The sequence below is a fragment of the Oryzias latipes genome, chromosome 20 (genome assembly GCF_053564925.1).
Source record: "Oryzias latipes strain Hd-rR chromosome 20, Olatipes_Hd-rR_3.1".
Lineage (NCBI taxonomy): Eukaryota > Metazoa > Chordata > Actinopteri > Beloniformes > Adrianichthyidae > Oryzias > Oryzias latipes.
Window position 1 is genome coordinate 27470149 of NC_136256.1, and position 17475 is coordinate 27487623.

Consider the following 17475-nt stretch of genomic DNA (forward strand, 5'->3'; position numbering starts at 1 on the left):
TGGATATCAGGACAGCAAAAAAATTAACTCTTAATGTTTAAACTGTAAAGAATTTCCTGAACAAAATACACTTCATTCCTATTTACCAGCCCACATGAAATATAAAGTTGAAAAGAAAAAACTAAAGATGCTTCATTAAAACTTTATTGAACGTATGGATTCTCACATGCAAACAGCTCTGCCTGTGCAGAGAGGGTTTCCTTACAAAGATAGACTGTAGCTTTATTAAACATAATGGCTCTGCAAAGATCCGTACAAATACAGTATCTGTTAACAATCTACATGATTGCACACAAGTGCAACTAAAAGATTGCATTTTAATCTGCACCCTAAGGGCTTTAGGGAATCACGTTGTGCAGGTGTTGCTGCTCTGCACTAATGGAGGATTAGCATCATCCAGTCGCACAAAAAAAACAAATAATGTCTGAGCGGAAGATCTACTTGGTCCGAACCGGAACCGGCTTTGCTACAGTTTATGACAGGAGAAATGATCCTTCCTCCTAAAAATAGAAATGTACCTTTTGATTTTGAGGCACTTTTTATTTTTTCTACAAAGGACTTGAAAAGTTGGACGTAAAGAGCACAGATGAATGAATTAGGAAGCAGGATGGATGAGAAACCAGAAGGAAAACAATTGGCCATTTCATTGATCCCCTCCCTAAAAGCAATAAATATTAAATTATAAGCTAGAAAGACGTTTACGCTGAACGTTACATTACAATTATCCTACGGTGTTGATTATAGCAGCATCTTCTGGGTGGAAGAGTTTATCTGAGGAGCTTCTCCTCTCAAACCGCTTCGGTTCTAGGAGCTGGCAAACGTCGCATTCACGTTCCCCGCCTGCAGCGCAGCTCCTGAGCGCTCCTCTCACTTCTCGCCGCTGCGCAGACTTTCCTCTGAGTGCAAAAGCAAATTACTGGACTGTTAGTCGAAGCAAGGATGAGGGCGGCGGCCCGTCCGGAGACTCGTCGTGGTCTGTGCGTGCCGGCATCAGTTGATACGTCTGGGAGGAAAAGGACGACGTGAATGAAGTGAAGTCAGGTACCTGACTGTACTGGACTGTACCTTCTCTTCCTCTGCAGGTACAGACGGATGAGCCACTGCACCACGAACGGCCAAAGGAGGGCGAAGGCCACGCCCGCCGGGGAAATGTCAAAAGGCCACCAGGAGGGTTTCTAGCGAGAAAAGAAGCCAAATCTATCGAATATGAAAAAAACAAAGGGAAATACAGAAAGTGAATGATGTCAAAGACCCACTCCCATCATCTTTTCATCCGTTTTCAAAGAGTTCCCACTGCTCTTTTAATTATAATGATGCTGCTTATAGCAAGAATCTGGGTCAGCAGAAATTTACCTCCAACTTCCCATCAACCGTTTGTTTACACTTTCTCCCACTAACTTACAGCCCCAACCAAACATTACAAGTGCAGCAAAAATGGGGACCGATATCAGAGCCATCCAGCCGAAGAGTTCTGATCCAGAGTCCAGTTCAGACCAGGAAAACAAAGACGTTCGTGGATCTGTTTGTCTGCAGGTCGATGTATCAGGATGGAGCGGAGCAGGAAGCTTATGGCCAGCTGATTGCAGCACAAATACGACCTTTTACCAACAGCATTTTTTCATCTGCTCCTGATTCACAACGATTTCAATGAATAAATACTCAGAAATGCAAATCTGCGCTTAGTTTTCCTTATAAATGTTCTGCATCATCGCCACAAGAACATGTTAAAACTCAGTTTTCACAGGAGTGGGTCCTTTAGGAAGAATGTTTACCGGACTCCTCTTTTTCCCCTGAGGAGACAGAAATGTGGGCGACAGCGCAGCTGATCTGGCCTGCAGAGACGGAGAGGAAACGCTCCGTTAGAGGGGGAAAATATGAACACAAAAGAACGTTTCTGCCACGGCCTCAGAGGTCAAAGTCCAAAGCCTCTTATCTGCCCTCTGTGGGCCTCATGCACGGATCCAAAAGCTTGTATTCTGCTCTGCAAACATTTCAAACCTTTTAGATTTTCATATCTTCTTCTAAGATCTCTTGTTGATTAAGTTTTTGGAAGAACAGATCATTTTACTACTTTCTACTGATTTACGTTCTTTTCCTATTTTTAGGATACTTCTTTTTGTGGTGTATGAAGTTTATTCGGATTTGTCAGCTGCCTTTTGGGAATAGTAATGCATTTCCATTTTACAGTAGTAGAAATGGGAAAAAACTGTTTTAATAAATGTGGAGTTCTTTTGCAGAGACACGCCCTCTGGGTGCATTACCACTGATTGCCACCGGGGGTGTACTTATTTTCCACATGACCAAATCTGAGGTTAATTGCTGGATTTTCTTGCTGTGTTTCTGAGACTTTAAGGTGATGACAGCAGTTTTTCGGCCTCCAGAGTTGGTTTTTTGTGCGGCGTGTCTGACCTGGCTGGCGGTCAGAGCCTCCAGGGTGTGCAGCCGCTCCAGAACATTCTGCATGTCCTCCTGCAGTCTGGCCAGCGCCGCCACAATCTGCTCGTTCAGGCTCTCGCTGGGCGTCCCCGCCCCTCCTCTGCGGCCCCCGGCCCCATCCCGACCACTGTGCGTGGGCATCGGAGGTCCGGCGCTGTGTCCCGGAGACCTGGACCCTAAAAAGCGGGATCGGATCAACTCATCAGAACACGAACCTTTCTCTCACCTGATGGAAGCTCAGTGTCAGAGCAGCTTTACCCGGTCGTCTTCTGCCGGAGCCGCCTGCCCGGTCGGCGTGAAGCCTGGGCGTCTGCGACGCGTTTCCGCCTCCCTGCCCCTCCTCCCCGCCACACCTGACAGGCTGTGGCGGAGCGTCCTGCAGCTCCTCCTCGTCCAGCTCATCCACAGAGTGGTGATGCTCTGGGCTCTGCAGAAGGTGCACCGTAAAGGTTATTAAACAGATTAGAATCTAGATCTGTTCCTTTCTTTGGGGGCCTCTGCTTGCCTCGTCTTGACCGAACTGATCCACAGAGTCGCAGTAGACTTCGCTGTCAGAGTCACTGGTCAGGTTGTTGGTTCTAGGATCTGTGACACGGTGGAAAGAGCTCAGCGTAAACTGTCCTGAGAGCAGACATGAAGTGCTTGAAGCTTAGCGGCTTATGAGGTCACATGGTGCACGGACCGACACGAGGTCAGGCGGGGAAGGCTAGAGAGCGGAGGCGGGGTTTTCCTACCAGCATGGAGTCCGTTGAGCGGACGCTGACTGGCTGGGGTCTCCGCCGAGTCTTCGGCGTTCGGGGCGGCTTCGGAATGATTCCCGTTGGTCAGATGTGAGCCCCCGTTGGCCAGCTTACCGTCCGGGGCGGGGAGTTTGTGTCGCCGGGTTGAACTCTTCTTCTTTGGTTGTGACGCTGCAGACTCCCCGTCTAAGAAACAGAAGAGTGGTTCAACAAAATATTAAGAAACAAAAGGAAATATATATAAAGAGAAGGTGGATTCTGTTACCTTCCTCATCTTCCTCCTCATCATCATCATCATCTTCCTCCTCGCTGAGCAGCTCTTGGTTTGGCCGGAGCTTTGTGGGCCGAGTTTCCAGGGTTCCGTTCATTTCCATGTTCCTTATGATGCTCTTCGTGACACTAGCCGACGGAGCAGAATTCAACATGGTCCCCAACCCTGAACCAAGGAAGCAGACGCAAAACGAAAAGGCTGAAAGCTCAAAGAAGCCTCCGTCCTCCAGAGGATCCGGCAGGAGCTACATCTAATGAAGCAGAACCAACTCTAACACCAGACAGGTTCTAACCACCACGCCGCATGGTTACGGTCGGGTACTTGCCCTCGAGTTGCCTGGCAAACCGAGTCAAGCGGGCTGAGCGTAAACCAAAAACAAACAGGAAAAAGGTTGAGCCAAACGTGCGCTTCTTCAGATACCCCAGCGGCTTCTGCAGTGTGGACAGAAACCTACCGGTGCTCAGGTCCGATATCTGTGTGATCTTCTTCCTCTCATCCACCAGCTCGTAGAACGGTCCCAGGACCTTCAAGAGCTCCTCCACCTCGTCGGTCATGGGCATGCCCTCCAGGATCTGGGAGCAAAGAGTTTGCAACCATCGACTCAAGCACAAAAAAATTCTGATGATGGAGAACAACTACAAAGAAAATTAAGCCTTTATATTAAGTGTCTGAGAATTTCTGTATTTAAATAGTTGTGAATCAGGAACAGACGAAGAAATACCGCATAAGAAAATAATTTGTGACAGAAAACACGCTTCCTGGGCCATGCGGATCAGAACATGATTCTGATCCACGAACGTCTTTGTTTTCCTCATCCGAGCTGGAATCTGGATCCAAACTGTACCGCTGGATGGCTACAATACAGCTCTCCATTTTTGTTGTAGCGGTGATGTAAGGTTGGGGGTGTGTAAGCTAGCGGGACAGCTCGGGCCGAGCTCGGAGGCAAAATTCTGCAGAAACTACGTCCTAAGAAACTACGCTGGGTTTTCCAATTTTGCCTAAAAATGGCATGATGATGATTATAAAAACCCGCAGAAAACCCACCAGCTTCATTTCATCTACGTAAGCCTGCATGGCCTCTTCTTTCGCCATGTCTCCCAGAGAATTCCAAGCGTCCCTGCAAAGTAAAAAAACGTCAAATACATCCCAAACTGGGCCATGTGTGTCCTTTCTGCACCAGCTCCAACTTTGTAAACAAGGCAGCTGGAGTCTGCGTGGACTGTGGGTCAAAGGTTGCAGTGTGCACCTAGACTTATCATGTTTGTGGGGGGGGGGTGTCACTGACCATTTAGCTTTGCCAACTGCGTCCCAGAAACCAGGCCGGGGAATATTGCAGGGTCCCAGAGTGGCTTGTTTGTAATAACTGTAGAATTTCAGCATCATGTCGTTGGATGGCTGGAATGGACCTAAAGGAGACAGGCCTGGTGGTGAGTTTGTTGGGGTTCTGCCGCTCAGCCGGCTGCAAGTAAAGTGGATTACTAAAATCGCACGAGCTCCAAGCTCGGGACGCTGACCAGCTGCGAACTGGTTCAACTGCCCGAGTGAGTGACAGGCACGGAACGGCGCGCGCGCGCTCACCATCCGGAGGCAGGCTCTTGATCACCTTCACGGCAGCCTCGAACCTCCGCCGAACCAGGCGCCGCTCCTCCTCCTCCCCCTCCACGCCGATCGCCTCCACCTCCATGGTACAAGCGATCCTGTTTGACAGCCGCCGCGCAGAGTCACCGAAGACTACTCGCCGTCTGTCCCCTTTAGTTAGCCAGACTGTTGTTGTGTATTTAGGACACCAACATATCCGCGTGACACCGCTTCAACAACTCCTCCCCCTCCGCCCATATGCAGCATAAACCCAAAAACTGTCGCAACAGAAGCTTTAAAAATGTCCGACTTACCGTCAAACCCAGCCGCTTATCTCTAAGTCAGAAGGCGACTTGTCCGTAAGCCTCGAACAGACGCCATGAACAACTATTAAGCTAAGCAGAGGTGCACCATGGGTAATGTAGGTCACTGTTAAAGCCAAACTTTCCCACTGCCGTGTTGTCGGCGGTTGTCGTTTCTCCTACATGTCCCAAAATCCTTTGCGGTAACAATTTTATTTTCTAATAAAGTTAGAATTGAGATTAAAAAAGAGAATAAAAAGTATAAACATTAACATAGTTTAAAAAGCCAAAAAGGCTGTGATTTAAATATGTATACAAAACATAAACAACGATTCACAATTTCGCTACAAAACTACATATCCCAGCTTTTGTGTTTCCAGTCGAAGGAACGATCGTTAGAAAATTCAGGAGCTATCACTCTAATTTTTTGTGTGATATTCCACTGTACAAGACTTAACAGTTTTACTAAATCTATTTATTTTAGTGCTTACATAGTTATACACGTAAGTTTGAAAATAATATTTTTTTCTTTCGCCTTGTTAGCTTTTCCGTCCAGAACTTGTCTCAACAGTATTGTTCTTACACTATTGATGACTATTAAACACGTGTGAAAGTGAAACTAACAAATTTTCAGGGAACGTCTTTGCTGATTTCAAGTATTAATACATAATATTTATTTAAATTTACTCGATCATTGTATAAAAATTATAACATGTTTGTAAAAGTGGTGACAAGTTTGAAGCATCACGCTGTAGTGACTCTCTACGTTTTAATAGACGATCTTTGTTGTGGGCAGGAATCCTACAATAGCAGTCAAAGGAGTTTTTTTCTTTTTTTTCTTTTCCCAGGCAGAGCTGGTGGCTGTTTGAAAGGGAAGGCAGGCTCTGCGGAGAGGATGTAAGATGGCAGAGCTACAAATGTTGTTAGATGAAGAGATTCCGGCCGGTAAAAGAGCGCTCGTGGAGAGTTACCAGAACCTGACCAGAGTCGCGGACTACTGTGAAAACAATTATGTCCAGGTAAGTGAGTTGGGCGCCGCGAAATCTTTGTGTCGGTCCGCCTTTTTTTTTTTTTTTTTGTCGGGGAAAGCTCCGGGCTGAGCGGCGGCTGTTGGGACAGGAAATGTGGATCTAGCAACTACACTCCAGGCGTGAAACGAGCCGTGATACCGAATTAAATGACGGGGCTTTGAAGGGCTGCTGGACGTTTCTGTGATCACATCGGTTCCGTTTGGATTTGGTTTCATTTTTATTCGAACTGTTTTACATGAAATCGTTTTTATTTAAATAAACGTCGAGGGTGTAGCAACATAGTTAATTTTTTAAAATTTTTTATACGATAACAAACTGGCTCCGCGTTTAACTACTTTTTTTTTTTTTTTACTAAACTATTAGCCACGAGAGTGCTTTAAATTCCAACAGGTCGTTGAACTCACCATTAAATGCCACAAAACCAGTTCAAAGTGGTGGTTTTATGTCTATATTACTGACATGTTAGCTCTCTGGTTGATTTGTGAGGTCATTTAGTGCAGAAAGTGGCCATGAAACCACCAGAAGTGGTAAATAAAGGACATTTAGGTTGATTTATGTGCTCAGAATCGGCTAAAAACATCCTTGTTGCTGGTTGGTTAATAATGGATGGAAGCATTGATTTAGCTCAAGTTCCATCATGGGGGCAGAGAGTTTGCTTGCTGTAATCTGCCTCAGTTTGGTGCATAAATGTGCTGTAACCTTGCAGGCTTTGTTGTTGTGGTTAGAATTTTTGCCATTTTTACGGTCTGCAGCATCTGTGGTAAAGGGCCGCCACCAAAAATAGCGAGCCACCCTCTGAGAACAACAACAAGCGGGGCATGAGCGTGTTTTTCTTCAACAGGAACTGACTTTATCAGCTCTCAGAGGGTGTGTCCATTCCAGCTGCACTCCCCAAGGACTCCCTGTAATTTAGCTTCCTTCCTGCTCCTCTGAGGTTTGTGCAGCAGTCCCTCCCGGCGGGTCTAGAGTCCCCAGCCAGGGTTTGGACGCCCGTTTTGGACGCCGCCTTTCTGAAAAACTTGCTGGTTGGGCAACAGTGGTGACACGGGGTGTGGAAGCGGGACGTGGGAGTTTCCTTGTTGTGAAAGCCAGCTGGAACACGACACTGATTTCCCACAAGGCTTTCAGCCCCCGAGGAAAAACCGCCTTTTCAGTTCATAGTCTGTTGGACCGGGAAAGGATCGTCTCTCCCCTCGTCTTTGTTATCTGGACATCTTCTCCACAGAGATGACGTCTATTTCACATTAAGCCGCTGATCAAACCTGTTTGACTTTAACAGAAGAGCTGAGTGGGTCAAACAAGCACCTCAAATGACATTTTCTGTACTTATGGGTTGTAATGTATCGCAATCTCTGATATTTCTAAGTATTTCTTGTGTTTTCTAATGATTGAAATTGACATTAAACTAGGTTGATATGAGGAAAACTCCATATTAGTGATCAGAATTGCGATGACGATAGAACTTGCGATACACGAACAAATAGCAGAACTACCAAAAACAGAGTCAACACAACTGAACTTACCCTCCATCACGGAGGTAACCATCTAACATCAAAGGGTTCCATCTGATTGGTCGATTTGATTCGTTAAATACTTCAGATATTTTTAGCACGTTTATCCCCACTTTTGCCGTCTTTAAAATTAAATAAATACATTTGCAATTTGTTGTGCAGGCCTACATTATTTTGTTCATTTAAAAGGAGGAATTTGGTGAAACTAAAATGTTGCTTTAATATCTGCAAAACTCAACATAAACGATAAATATTGGTAATGTTGGACATGAAGTGAGCGCAGCATCGCTTTTCATAAAGAGAGTTCTTTTACCTAAGAATTGGTGCATGTTTGTAAATCAGCTGCTTTTTTTTTTTTTTTTTTTTTAAATATGGTCAGACTGGGAGTTTTGTGATTTCCTTTACACGACGGAGGCTTCCTTTCTGTCCCCTCCATGGAAGACACCCCCACAGTCAGGACATGGGCTCATAATGGAGCCTGAACTCAGAAACTGTGGCGTTTTGTTTTTATTCATGCCAGCGGGCTTCACCTCTGGGACAAGGACACAGAGACGCTATGCAAAGCAGCCCACCTGGTCATGTGGGAGCAGATGCAGCAGTCAAAATATGCAACCACACGGTTGCAGGTCAAACACACGTGTGAAAGAAAACCGTCTGGTATCATTTGGTCACTCTGGTGTTTGCCTCTTATCTGCCTCGAGTGACTTTACAGCTTTTAAAGATCTTTTAATTATCTTTAGAGTGAAAGAAAAGACTGAATCGTTTTCTTTTCCAAATGAAAATGTTGAGGCTCGGATTTTTCTTTTCTTCTAATAAACGATTTTCGTTCTGACAAACAGGTTTGGTCGTTTCACAGCCAATCGGCATCTTCTTTAAATCGAGGTGCATTCACCTGAATGGGTCGTGCTTATTTACTGGAACGTCTTCTAAATGCTTCAGGTGCATAAAGCAGATCGGCCTCTTGCTTGGAAGAGCTTTAAATGTTTTTAATTGGGATTAAAAAAAGGTTTAAAAGCTGTCGTTACTGTGTGCTGAAAATGTTTGTTTGATCTTAAATTCATTTCAAAGACAAACTCTCCTTCATGATCAGAATTTCGTCTTAATTGGGAAAATCCCCCCAAGCTGTTTCTCTCCGTTGTTCTGCTCCAACGGCAGCATCTCAGACGGTTTTCGGTCCTCAAAGAGGCTCCGGATGGGAGACTGGTCTGCATCTTTCTCCCCCGCATGAGGAGGAACTGAAACTGAACCAGACCAGAGTCCAGACCGAGTCCAGCACCACATGTGACTCTGGCTGCTGACTCGGCATGATGCCGATGTGCTGACTCAAGCACCAGCACCCCAGCGCTTTCAGACAAAGGCTTGGAAACTCTGGAGAGTTGGTCCAGATCTGTCCTAAAACATTCCAGAGTGGGTTCAAATCTTTTTAAAAGTTACTGACGGTTCCGCCTGACTCATTTCCCTGGCCTGGTTGTCTTCACGCGGCACAGAAAGGCCTCGCGCCTCTGGATCATTCATCCCCTAAGCCACCTGTCACTCCTCCCCGTCAGCAGATCGGTCCACGCTCACAGGCTGGCCGCTCATCCAGCGGGCCGCAGAGCTTTAGTTGATCCGTGACAGTGAGGCGCTGGCGTCCTGATGCAGCTTTAAGTCATGTGGTGGAGGTGAAAGAGTTTCCACCATCCACACCTGACGTCCTGCAGGACGGCCTCCGTCTGTCCAGGATGAAGAGGAGTTCAGGAGAACCTGGACCATGTGTGTTCCACCAGAGATTCTGCTGGGTCTCACCTTCAGCGTGGCTTTGTCTTCAGCTAGAACACGTGTTTTGTCCTCTTCCAGGAGGAACCAATTCCCGCAAAGGGCTGTCAGAACTCAACAGTATGAAATGGTTAATACTTAACGGCAGACTAGACTCCACTGACCTTTAACTCTTCATCAAACGCAGCGCCAAGATCTTCTGAATGAAAGACGTCAGGATATGCAGGCTACCTGCGCCGGGAAGGGGGGCGGAGTTGCTCTGCCCCAACAGTCCCGCCCACAGGAAGCTACCGTATGTTTGAGAAAATGACTCAGCTTCTGTGACTTTGGCTAAAAATGACTCAATCATAATGTAAAGACGATGGGGGGGACTCTTAAATCTTTCGTTGGACAACAACTGTGCTCAAAAGGCTCATAAATGATTTATTTGTCAGTCAGGATTTCACTTGTTTGAGAAGCTGTCATAAAAAGCTACCAACCAGATTAGTCATTAATTGCATTAACAACCCCTTTGTGCCTGGAACAGCTGACTGTACAGGAAGTGGATCTAACTCATGAGAATTTAGGAAGCATCCGCCTCCACATGCGGGTTTATTTACAATACTGCAATATTTAAGCACCTTTTCCTCAGCAGGACATTCTTATCTTGTTATTACGACATTACTGTGTTCGAATTCCCACCCTAACCCCTAACTACTACAAAACTATGTAGTGCCCTGAATTTTAAAAGCAATTTGGACACCACTACTTTTTATTTTTTTAAACGCCGGATATGACGTCATCAAATTCACAAAGTTAAAATCTAGTTAATATGAGCGTTTTACGACGATTATTTATGAGTCCACTGTCTTCTGAAGATAAAAATGTTGATGGTTTATTAAAAAAATACATTTAGATACATATTTTTTGGTTAAAAATTGTTCCGACGCAATGCATTGTAGTCTATAATCACCGATCTAGTGAGCCTCCATGCACCCTGGTTTTTCGCAGAGACTTCTGGGTAATTTCTAGGGCTCTGGATTTTGGAATTGTAGATCCGGACAGCACTAGAAAACGGAGAAGGCACTATGTAGTGAGTAGAGAAGGAATTTGGACACAACATACGTCTTTTTTGTGGTTTGATGTATTTTCACAGACCAGCGTTCAAGATTTGGCAAATAAGATCTGCATGTAAACTGTTGTTTGTGTGACACACAAAACTACTTATATTTATTACACATCTGGCAATTTGATAGAAAGCAACCAGGAGTCAACGCAGCGTTAGCGGCACGTGTTATCGTCCATGTGAGGACAGCTGCAGGAGACGGATGTCAGCTTTGCGTTGAAGAAGACCCTTTTCTTCTTTTAAATGCCAGGATGTGGAGGTTTTTGCTTTTACTTAGGAGAACTGTAACACATCCCTGGACTAAACCATTGACTGTATCTCAGAACTGGAGCGAGTGAGAGTGACGTCAGCCATAGAAAATGGCTCGCTAGTTTACCCATACAACATGAGTCCGGATTGGATGAGAAGTTCAAAGGAACTACTGTTTCTGCTGTGTTCTGTTGGTGCGGCTCGGTTGGAATTGACCCACGGAGCGGCGTTGGTTCCAGGGTTGGGGTCCCCTGAACTCAACGAATCGTTCAGTCGATGGCAGTGGTGATCAATTAAATCGATCTTCACAAAAGGTTCAAGGTGCTTGAACTTTATTTAAACAGTTTGCACTGATGACCAACTCAGTGGCCTAGTGGGAGAGTGTCCACCCTGTGACTGGGAGGTTGTGGGTTCAAATCCACAAAGGACTCTAAAAATGGGACTTGACACTCACGATTTAAGGGGTTATATTTTGGGGGTTCAAACCATCTATTGTTTCCTGAGTGTGTCTGTGTCTCCACCGCTCCCCCAGGGGATGGGTGACAACTAATGGGGCTTAAATTTAACTTTGATGTTGTCTGTTTTTCTGCACATAGAGATGGTTTCATTCAGGAAGTGGCATCCTATTTGGGGTGTCTGTGTTGCCATAGAAACATAAACTTTGAAACCATTGCCAGCATCACAGCCTTCACCATGTGTGTACAGACGAACCCTTCTGGTTGTTGTCTCCTCCTCTGTTTTGGACAAACTGTCAAAAAGCTTTGGGTTAAATCCGTCCACTACAACATAAAGTGTTACACGCAATAAGCTTGGCCTCTTCCATCTTGGATTGATGGTAACAAACCCTCATCTTCTGATTAGGGTTAGGTTAGGCCAGGATCTAAACGACCAGAAAACGGGCATGTCAAACTCTTGGTCAGATTCCCGACGGACCTGTCTTCTATTAATCGGCCCCACCTCTCGGTGGATCCAGGATTGATATGAAACGCCGCTGAGCAGCGGTCTCTGCTGCCTTGCTTCTCTCCCCGGTCGATGCATGGCACCGGAGCAAACCTCTCAGATGGATCTGCCCTCTTTCGCTGCATGGCTGCTTTGGTTTTGGTTTCTTTGAGATGTTCGTGAGAACGCCGCCTCGGGGACGACAGCTGAACTCTGGGAAAACTCCTCAGCAGCACTTGAAAGTGTCTCAAGATGTCCTGAACGTTGCAGAATTCCTAACATTCCTGAGCTTCTTCTGTGTGTTTGTACAGCTCCTTTTCAATCTTGGAAAGAAGCAGAAGCTCTTGTTTGCACTCCTACAAATCCGGGATCAGACTATTTCCTGGAAGCACAGCAGTTTTCCTGTGATTCTGTAAGCTAACTCCATGAACGTTGTACTTGAAACCAGGAAAACCATGCGGATCCTTGTGGTGGTAACCCCCCTTCATGCAGTAACACACCTTTGCTTTAATGACGCATGGTAGCCCTTCTGTGGCCGTCGTCTTGTCAGACTGGATGGATGACGGTTTTTGCTGGAGGCGCTGCAGAGAAGCCTCTCCCGCTTTCCCCTCATCGTCTCCAGAAGAACTCGTTTTGCTTCCTTCCCGGTCACTTCCCGGCCGGCGTTTGGACGGTTGAAGCTCTGCCTTGTTTCAGTTTCAGGGTGCAGCCGTGGCATTCCTCGCTCCTCTCCTCAGCCGAGGTGCTGACATCTCGTCTGGATGTGGTCGCCTCCGCTCGGTCATTACTCAGCTCAGCATTATGAGATAAAGCTCTCCAGGAGCTCACCTCCCTCTCTGCGTCTCCCGCCGTGCTGCCGAATGCCGCCGCCGCCGGTGGGCACAGATCAAACGCCACTTTGTTCTGCAGCACTTCAGAGTCTCCTGACAATAAAGACCGTGGATGGCGCAGGCTGCTGGGAGTTTGGGACCATATCTGATGACGAGGTTGAAGGTTCTAGCTGCTGACCGAGGCAGCAAACGTAACATCTGTGCGTTTCATCTAAGCTGCTGCCAGAATTTATGTTTGATAAAACAAATGAACACATGAAAACGGATTTAAGGAGGCTTTCCAAAAATGTGTAGGACAAAAGCATGCGGCCCATCCGTAAATCACCTGCTGCTTTTACACCTAAAGTAAGTGGAGCCAGTGCAGTTCACTGTGTAACCACTAGGTTACACAATAAGATGAGGCCTCCATTCACTTCCGTATAATAATGAACCTCCATATTTGTCTCCTTGATTCTGTCAGTGGATGTAACACCTCAGATTACGGGTCAAGTGATGTGATTTTGTATTTGAAATGGCTAAATCTGCTTAAATATGGGCGTGGCCAGTAGACTAGTCAATGTTGAGTTCTGACACGGCTTTAGTGAATTCCTTAACCATCGACTGCATCTGAGAACTGGACCGAGTGTGACGTCATCCGTAGAAAATGGTTTACTTCCGGCCCCAACCACAGAAGGTCAATTCAGTCGCCATTTTTTGCGATGAGGACGCTCACGTGTTTTAGGCAGACGGCGTCAGTAAGCAGTGATTGGTCCGAGTCGGTTTCTATGGGAGCCACCCACCAATCAGGGGTGATCTTGGAAGGCCGCACCCCTACCACTTGAAATCTGTCCACCAAATGTTTTGAATGTTGGACATGGAGCCAGCAGGCTCCACCCACTTTTATTGAGGCATGTGATTATAACTTTATTAACTCTAACTACAGAAAAAATGTGGAAGAAGATGGTAGAAATGGTTTAAGACCAAGAATGGTTCTTCTGACCAATGGAATGAATGAGTAACAGATGTTTATTTCTTTATTAAAGTCTATGGAATCTTGGCTTCCTGTTTAGCACGCCAGGGGGCGGAGTCACTCAGTCCTGTGACAACGGTACAGTTGTTTGTAAATGGCATTTGTCTGGTAAATTAATAAAAAATAAGTCTGAGGGAAATCCCAGAATTTGGATTTAATTGTCTTGTATTTTTAAAGCTGAAGTAGAGTCTGCAGAGCAGAGGCTCGGACTTCCAGCCTCACATGTGGGCCAGCGTTTCTGCACCCTTGAACTCTTCCTGAATTGGTTTGAAATCTTCTTACACAACAGAAACGGCGCCAGCGTGCTTTAAAGGAACCACATTTGTGACGCTGTTCCTTTTTAGTGTTTGGTCCCTTCTGGCCCAGCTGTTGCACACAAATCAGAGTACGCCTGTGCGCCCGTGGTTACGCCATCTCAACAGATGGCGCTTTGCACCCAGCCCTCCAGAGGACGATCTCCTATTGAACAGTTACGGCCCAACACATCTGCTACTCGACTCCCACTCCTGACCCACCCGAGGATCTCCGGCAGAGCGGCTCTGCGGCTCGCCGGTCTCTACGATTGCTTGTGGATCTGTTCCAAGCCGTCTGTTTGTGGACGAACGTCGTCTTCAGTCCACCTCTACTCTTGAGAGCTCCATCCTTTAGTGGCACCACCCACCCTTCAGGCCATGACCAGTACAGCCCACAGAGATCAAATGTGGGAGTGTGTCGTCTCCTGAGAGCTGATAGCAGGTTGCTATTAGTCTCATGATTTTGCCTCGATCAGATCCATCGATTTCTGTGAATCTTCTTCAGAGGATGAGGAAGGAAAGGGAATAGATGTGAGGACAAATATATGCTTTATTTCATCATAAACTGTGATTTTTTTCCCAGAATGCTCCAAATATGACATCAAATGGGTAAAAAGGTCACATGTCAGAGTCATTTTACCCCATAAGGTTCTACATTTGCCTTTTCTTTAACATGCTTTAAGTAGCAAGAGTAAAAATGTTATACTAGGGTCCGGAAACACTTATCGAAAATCTTGATGCTGGTTATTCTTTGCTTCATCTTCTCCATCGTTGCTTGAATTTCTCCACATTTAGACCCTTTCAGTTTTATTCCACTAACAGAAATGTCCCTTTTACTTCATTTGAGCCTCCAATCATTACAAAGTTCTTTATCTACATGTCTTAAACACTGTAGCAGAGAACTGGACTGAACCGCCACTCCAGGTCTCTCATACAGTCGACGGTTTTAAGTCCTATTGTCGTCTTGTTGGTCACTAAGCAGGTCAAGATATTTGAAAAAACCCTCCAAACCTCAGACTCTTAAATGTTGATTGAGTATTTTATGGACGATTAAAGCTGCTAACCAACAACGATTTTTAAGAAGTGAGCAGGAAAACATGCAAAAAAGGATGTAATATTTACCCAACTGTAAAAAGATATAGCTAAAAATGTTTTTAAAACTTGCTGTACTGTAGTCATGAGATATTTTTAGTTCATTCTTGTTTTGACAGTTTCAGTTAAATCATTTGCATATTCTTGTTTTTAATGACTGATGCTCTTTTTATTCAGCTGCTGATTGTTAATTTACAGCTGGATACTTTTATTTGTTAGCGGCGAATTAATTAGCAGTAAATTCTTGTTTTTAATGAATAAATGATGCTCTCTCTGACCACTAAAGACGTTTGTTTGTTTGTTTGTGAAAATGATACTGTTCTCATGCATTACATCAGCTGAACTCCTCCAGGAAGGATCCTGGTATTTTAGGAATGAGTTTGGGGGGGGGGGTATCTGAATAAAAGCTCAGCTGCTGTTTAGAGTTTCGTTTATTTTTAACTTTCTTTTCTTCTGTTTGGCGCAGGCGGAGGACAAGAGGAAAGCGCTGGAGGAGACCAAAGCCTACACCACCCAGTCGCTGGCCAGCGTGGCCTACCAGATCAATGCCTTAGCCAACAACGTCCTGCAGCTGCTGGACATCCAGGCCTCGCAGCTGCGCCGCATGGAGTCCTCCATCAACCACATCTCCCAGGTTAGAGAGGCGGCGGGTTCCCACCTTTTCCCGCTTCTCCGTGCTCCTTCCTCGTGGTTGGTTTGTTTGTGGAGGTTGACCTGCTCGGCTCAGCCTCCGTTGAAACACAAGCCCTGCTGCTGCTGCTGCTGCTGATCTTTAGTTAAAACTTAAACCGGGGATCTCGGCATGTGCAGGTAAATCCGGCCGCTCATCCAATGAAGGATTTAAGAGCTCAGACACATCAAACCTCCAGCCGTGACGCATCTCACAGACGGAGAAACGGCCTTAGTCCACACAAAACACGTTAAAAATAACTGCTGCAGCTGTAAACTGAGTGGAAAGAGTGCTTCCTTTTGTTTCGGTCTCCGGCCTCCCGTCTGGGTTTGTTCCTCTCGCCGAGCGTCTGAAACGCTTTAAATGTGGACGACTGGAGGTCCGCGGAGAAAAGTGGAGCTCAGGTCTTAAACCGAAGCTCTGAGGTGGAAAGGCAGAGAAATTAACCAGAAATGAGATCGAAAAGGCAAATTTACTCTCCCTCAGATGGCGTTCAGCTAATAGCAAGGTCGCCATGACTGCATTGCCTGCTGCGGTTTCCATGACGACGTCAGTCGGAGAGTCTACAAAAGACGTTTAGAGGAAACTCTTTGGACCGGCCATAGAAGGGACCGTCAGCTGCGGCCTCGCTTCGTTCATTTGCATGGAGTGTTTTTTGACTTCCTTTGCTAAGTTTAAGACGATGCTTTTATACTTCTTCTTTGCGTAAAACCTACTTTTAGGATTTATTTTAGCACTCAGACTTCCAGTCAGTGAAGTGAAAAAAAAAACAAAAAACCGACTAAGTCATCAAAAACTAGAAATAAGGCTGTTCTCCTCCAGCTTCATGTTAGTTTGCATTTCTGGAGCAGATGGGATTTATTGCTATGCCTTAAATCCTTCATTGTTTTCCTGTTTCTCTTTCTTTATTACAGAAAGAGAAATGCCGGCTCTGCATTTTTCCCAAAAAAGATCTTTTTTGTTATTGTGCTGTTCTGACTTTATTTATGGTCAACTTTGATCATTTCTTTCTTTCATTTTCATTCTGCTATACAGCATCCAACCCTGCATTTTCCTCTGGAGCTCCTTCTAGTTGGTTTTTGAGCACGTCGCAGGTCGGACTCTGAGCTTTCCTGGGTTTTATTGCTCCTTTTGCTTCTCCGGTGGATCTTTATCTCGTCTTTCTTATGGAGATCAACAGAAACCTTGAAACTCTGAACTCTTCCCGCTGAAGCTGGAAGACATGTTGTCGTCTGCACATCTTCAGATTGGTTAGTCTCAGGAAGCAGCTGGCTCATGAGCTCCTCCAGACGTCTTCCTCTGACGGGAATGCAACCGTCACGCTGCAGCGCTCTCGCCCTGCTGACTCTTCACAGCTTTCTCTGCAGCGGCGGCGGCGGCGGCGAGGCAGGAAGTGAGGAGCGATCATCACGCCGGCTTCCACTCTGTGCAGAGTGTGAGGAGGCTGCTAAGAGGCTGCAAACAGGAGCGCTTTGTCAGAGCGCAAGAAGACCCCCCACTGACAACCGCCATGTCCTAAATATAGAAGGGAGGCGGCGAGAAAAAGGGGGGGTTTCTTCTAATCCCCATCACTCCATTCATAAAACCGTCAGCCAGGCGGGCGGTCATGATTTAGGTCACTGTTGCCATGGAAACGAGGGAAACCTCTCATTCATTCACCTGGT

At 46.0% G+C, this 17475-nt stretch overlaps 2 protein-coding genes across 19 annotated transcripts in view; one reads left to right on the plus strand and one right to left on the minus strand.

The window, feature by feature from the left end:
- Positions 1–128: 128 nt before the first annotated feature.
- On the minus strand, positions 129–5479 carry acbd5a (acyl-CoA binding domain containing 5a). Of its 7 annotated transcripts, none has more exons than XM_020712400.3 (14): positions 5340–5479; positions 5026–5196; positions 4733–4853; positions 4492–4564; positions 3902–4019; positions 3773–3805; positions 3442–3612; positions 3171–3362; positions 2942–3021; positions 2695–2863; positions 2410–2612; positions 1773–1832; positions 1066–1175; positions 129–1003 (listed from the first exon to the last, which is right to left on the minus strand). In XM_020712400.3, exons 2-14 carry the CDS (start codon positions 5129–5131, stop codon positions 991–993), a joined length of 1449 nt encoding a protein of 482 aa, XP_020568059.1. In that variant the 5' UTR covers positions 5132–5196; positions 5340–5479; the 3' UTR covers positions 129–990. The 7 variants fall into 7 exon arrangements, with proteins under 7 accessions (XP_020568059.1, XP_020568057.1, XP_020568058.1 ...); XM_020712398.3 differs by having other exon boundaries at positions 5026–5211; positions 5340–5477; XM_020712399.3 differs by having other exon boundaries at positions 5026–5144; positions 5340–5475.
- abi1a (abl-interactor 1a) overlaps positions 4744–17475 on the plus strand; it is a 36207-nt gene continuing 23475 nt past the window's right edge. For all 12 annotated transcript variants that reach the window (XM_023950266.2, XM_078938257.1, XM_023950270.2 and 9 more), the window contains exons 1-3: positions 4744–4874; positions 6176–6346; positions 15608–15775. In XM_023950266.2, coding sequence (XP_023806034.1) covers positions 6230–6346; positions 15608–15775 — 285 coding nt within the window. In that variant the 5' untranslated portion in view covers positions 4744–4874; positions 6176–6229. The remainder of the gene's footprint in view (positions 4875–6175; positions 6347–15607; positions 15776–17475) is intronic.

What these genes read in the sequence shown, in the direction of transcription:
- acbd5a (XM_020712400.3), bottom strand. Translation starts at nt 5,131, where the DNA reads ATGGAGGTGGAGGCGATCGGCGTGGAGGGGGAGGAGGAGGAGCGGCGC. An exon ending in ACGTAGATGAAATGAAGCTG is followed by an intron (nt 4,020 to 4,491) that starts GTGGGTTTTCTG and finishes CTTTGCTCCCAG; the next exon opens with ATCCTGGAGGGCATGCCCAT. An exon ending in GATATCGGACCTGAGCACCG is followed by an intron (nt 3,806 to 3,901) that starts GTAGGTTTCTGT and finishes GTTTACGCTCAG; the next exon opens with CCCGCTTGACTCGGTTTGCC.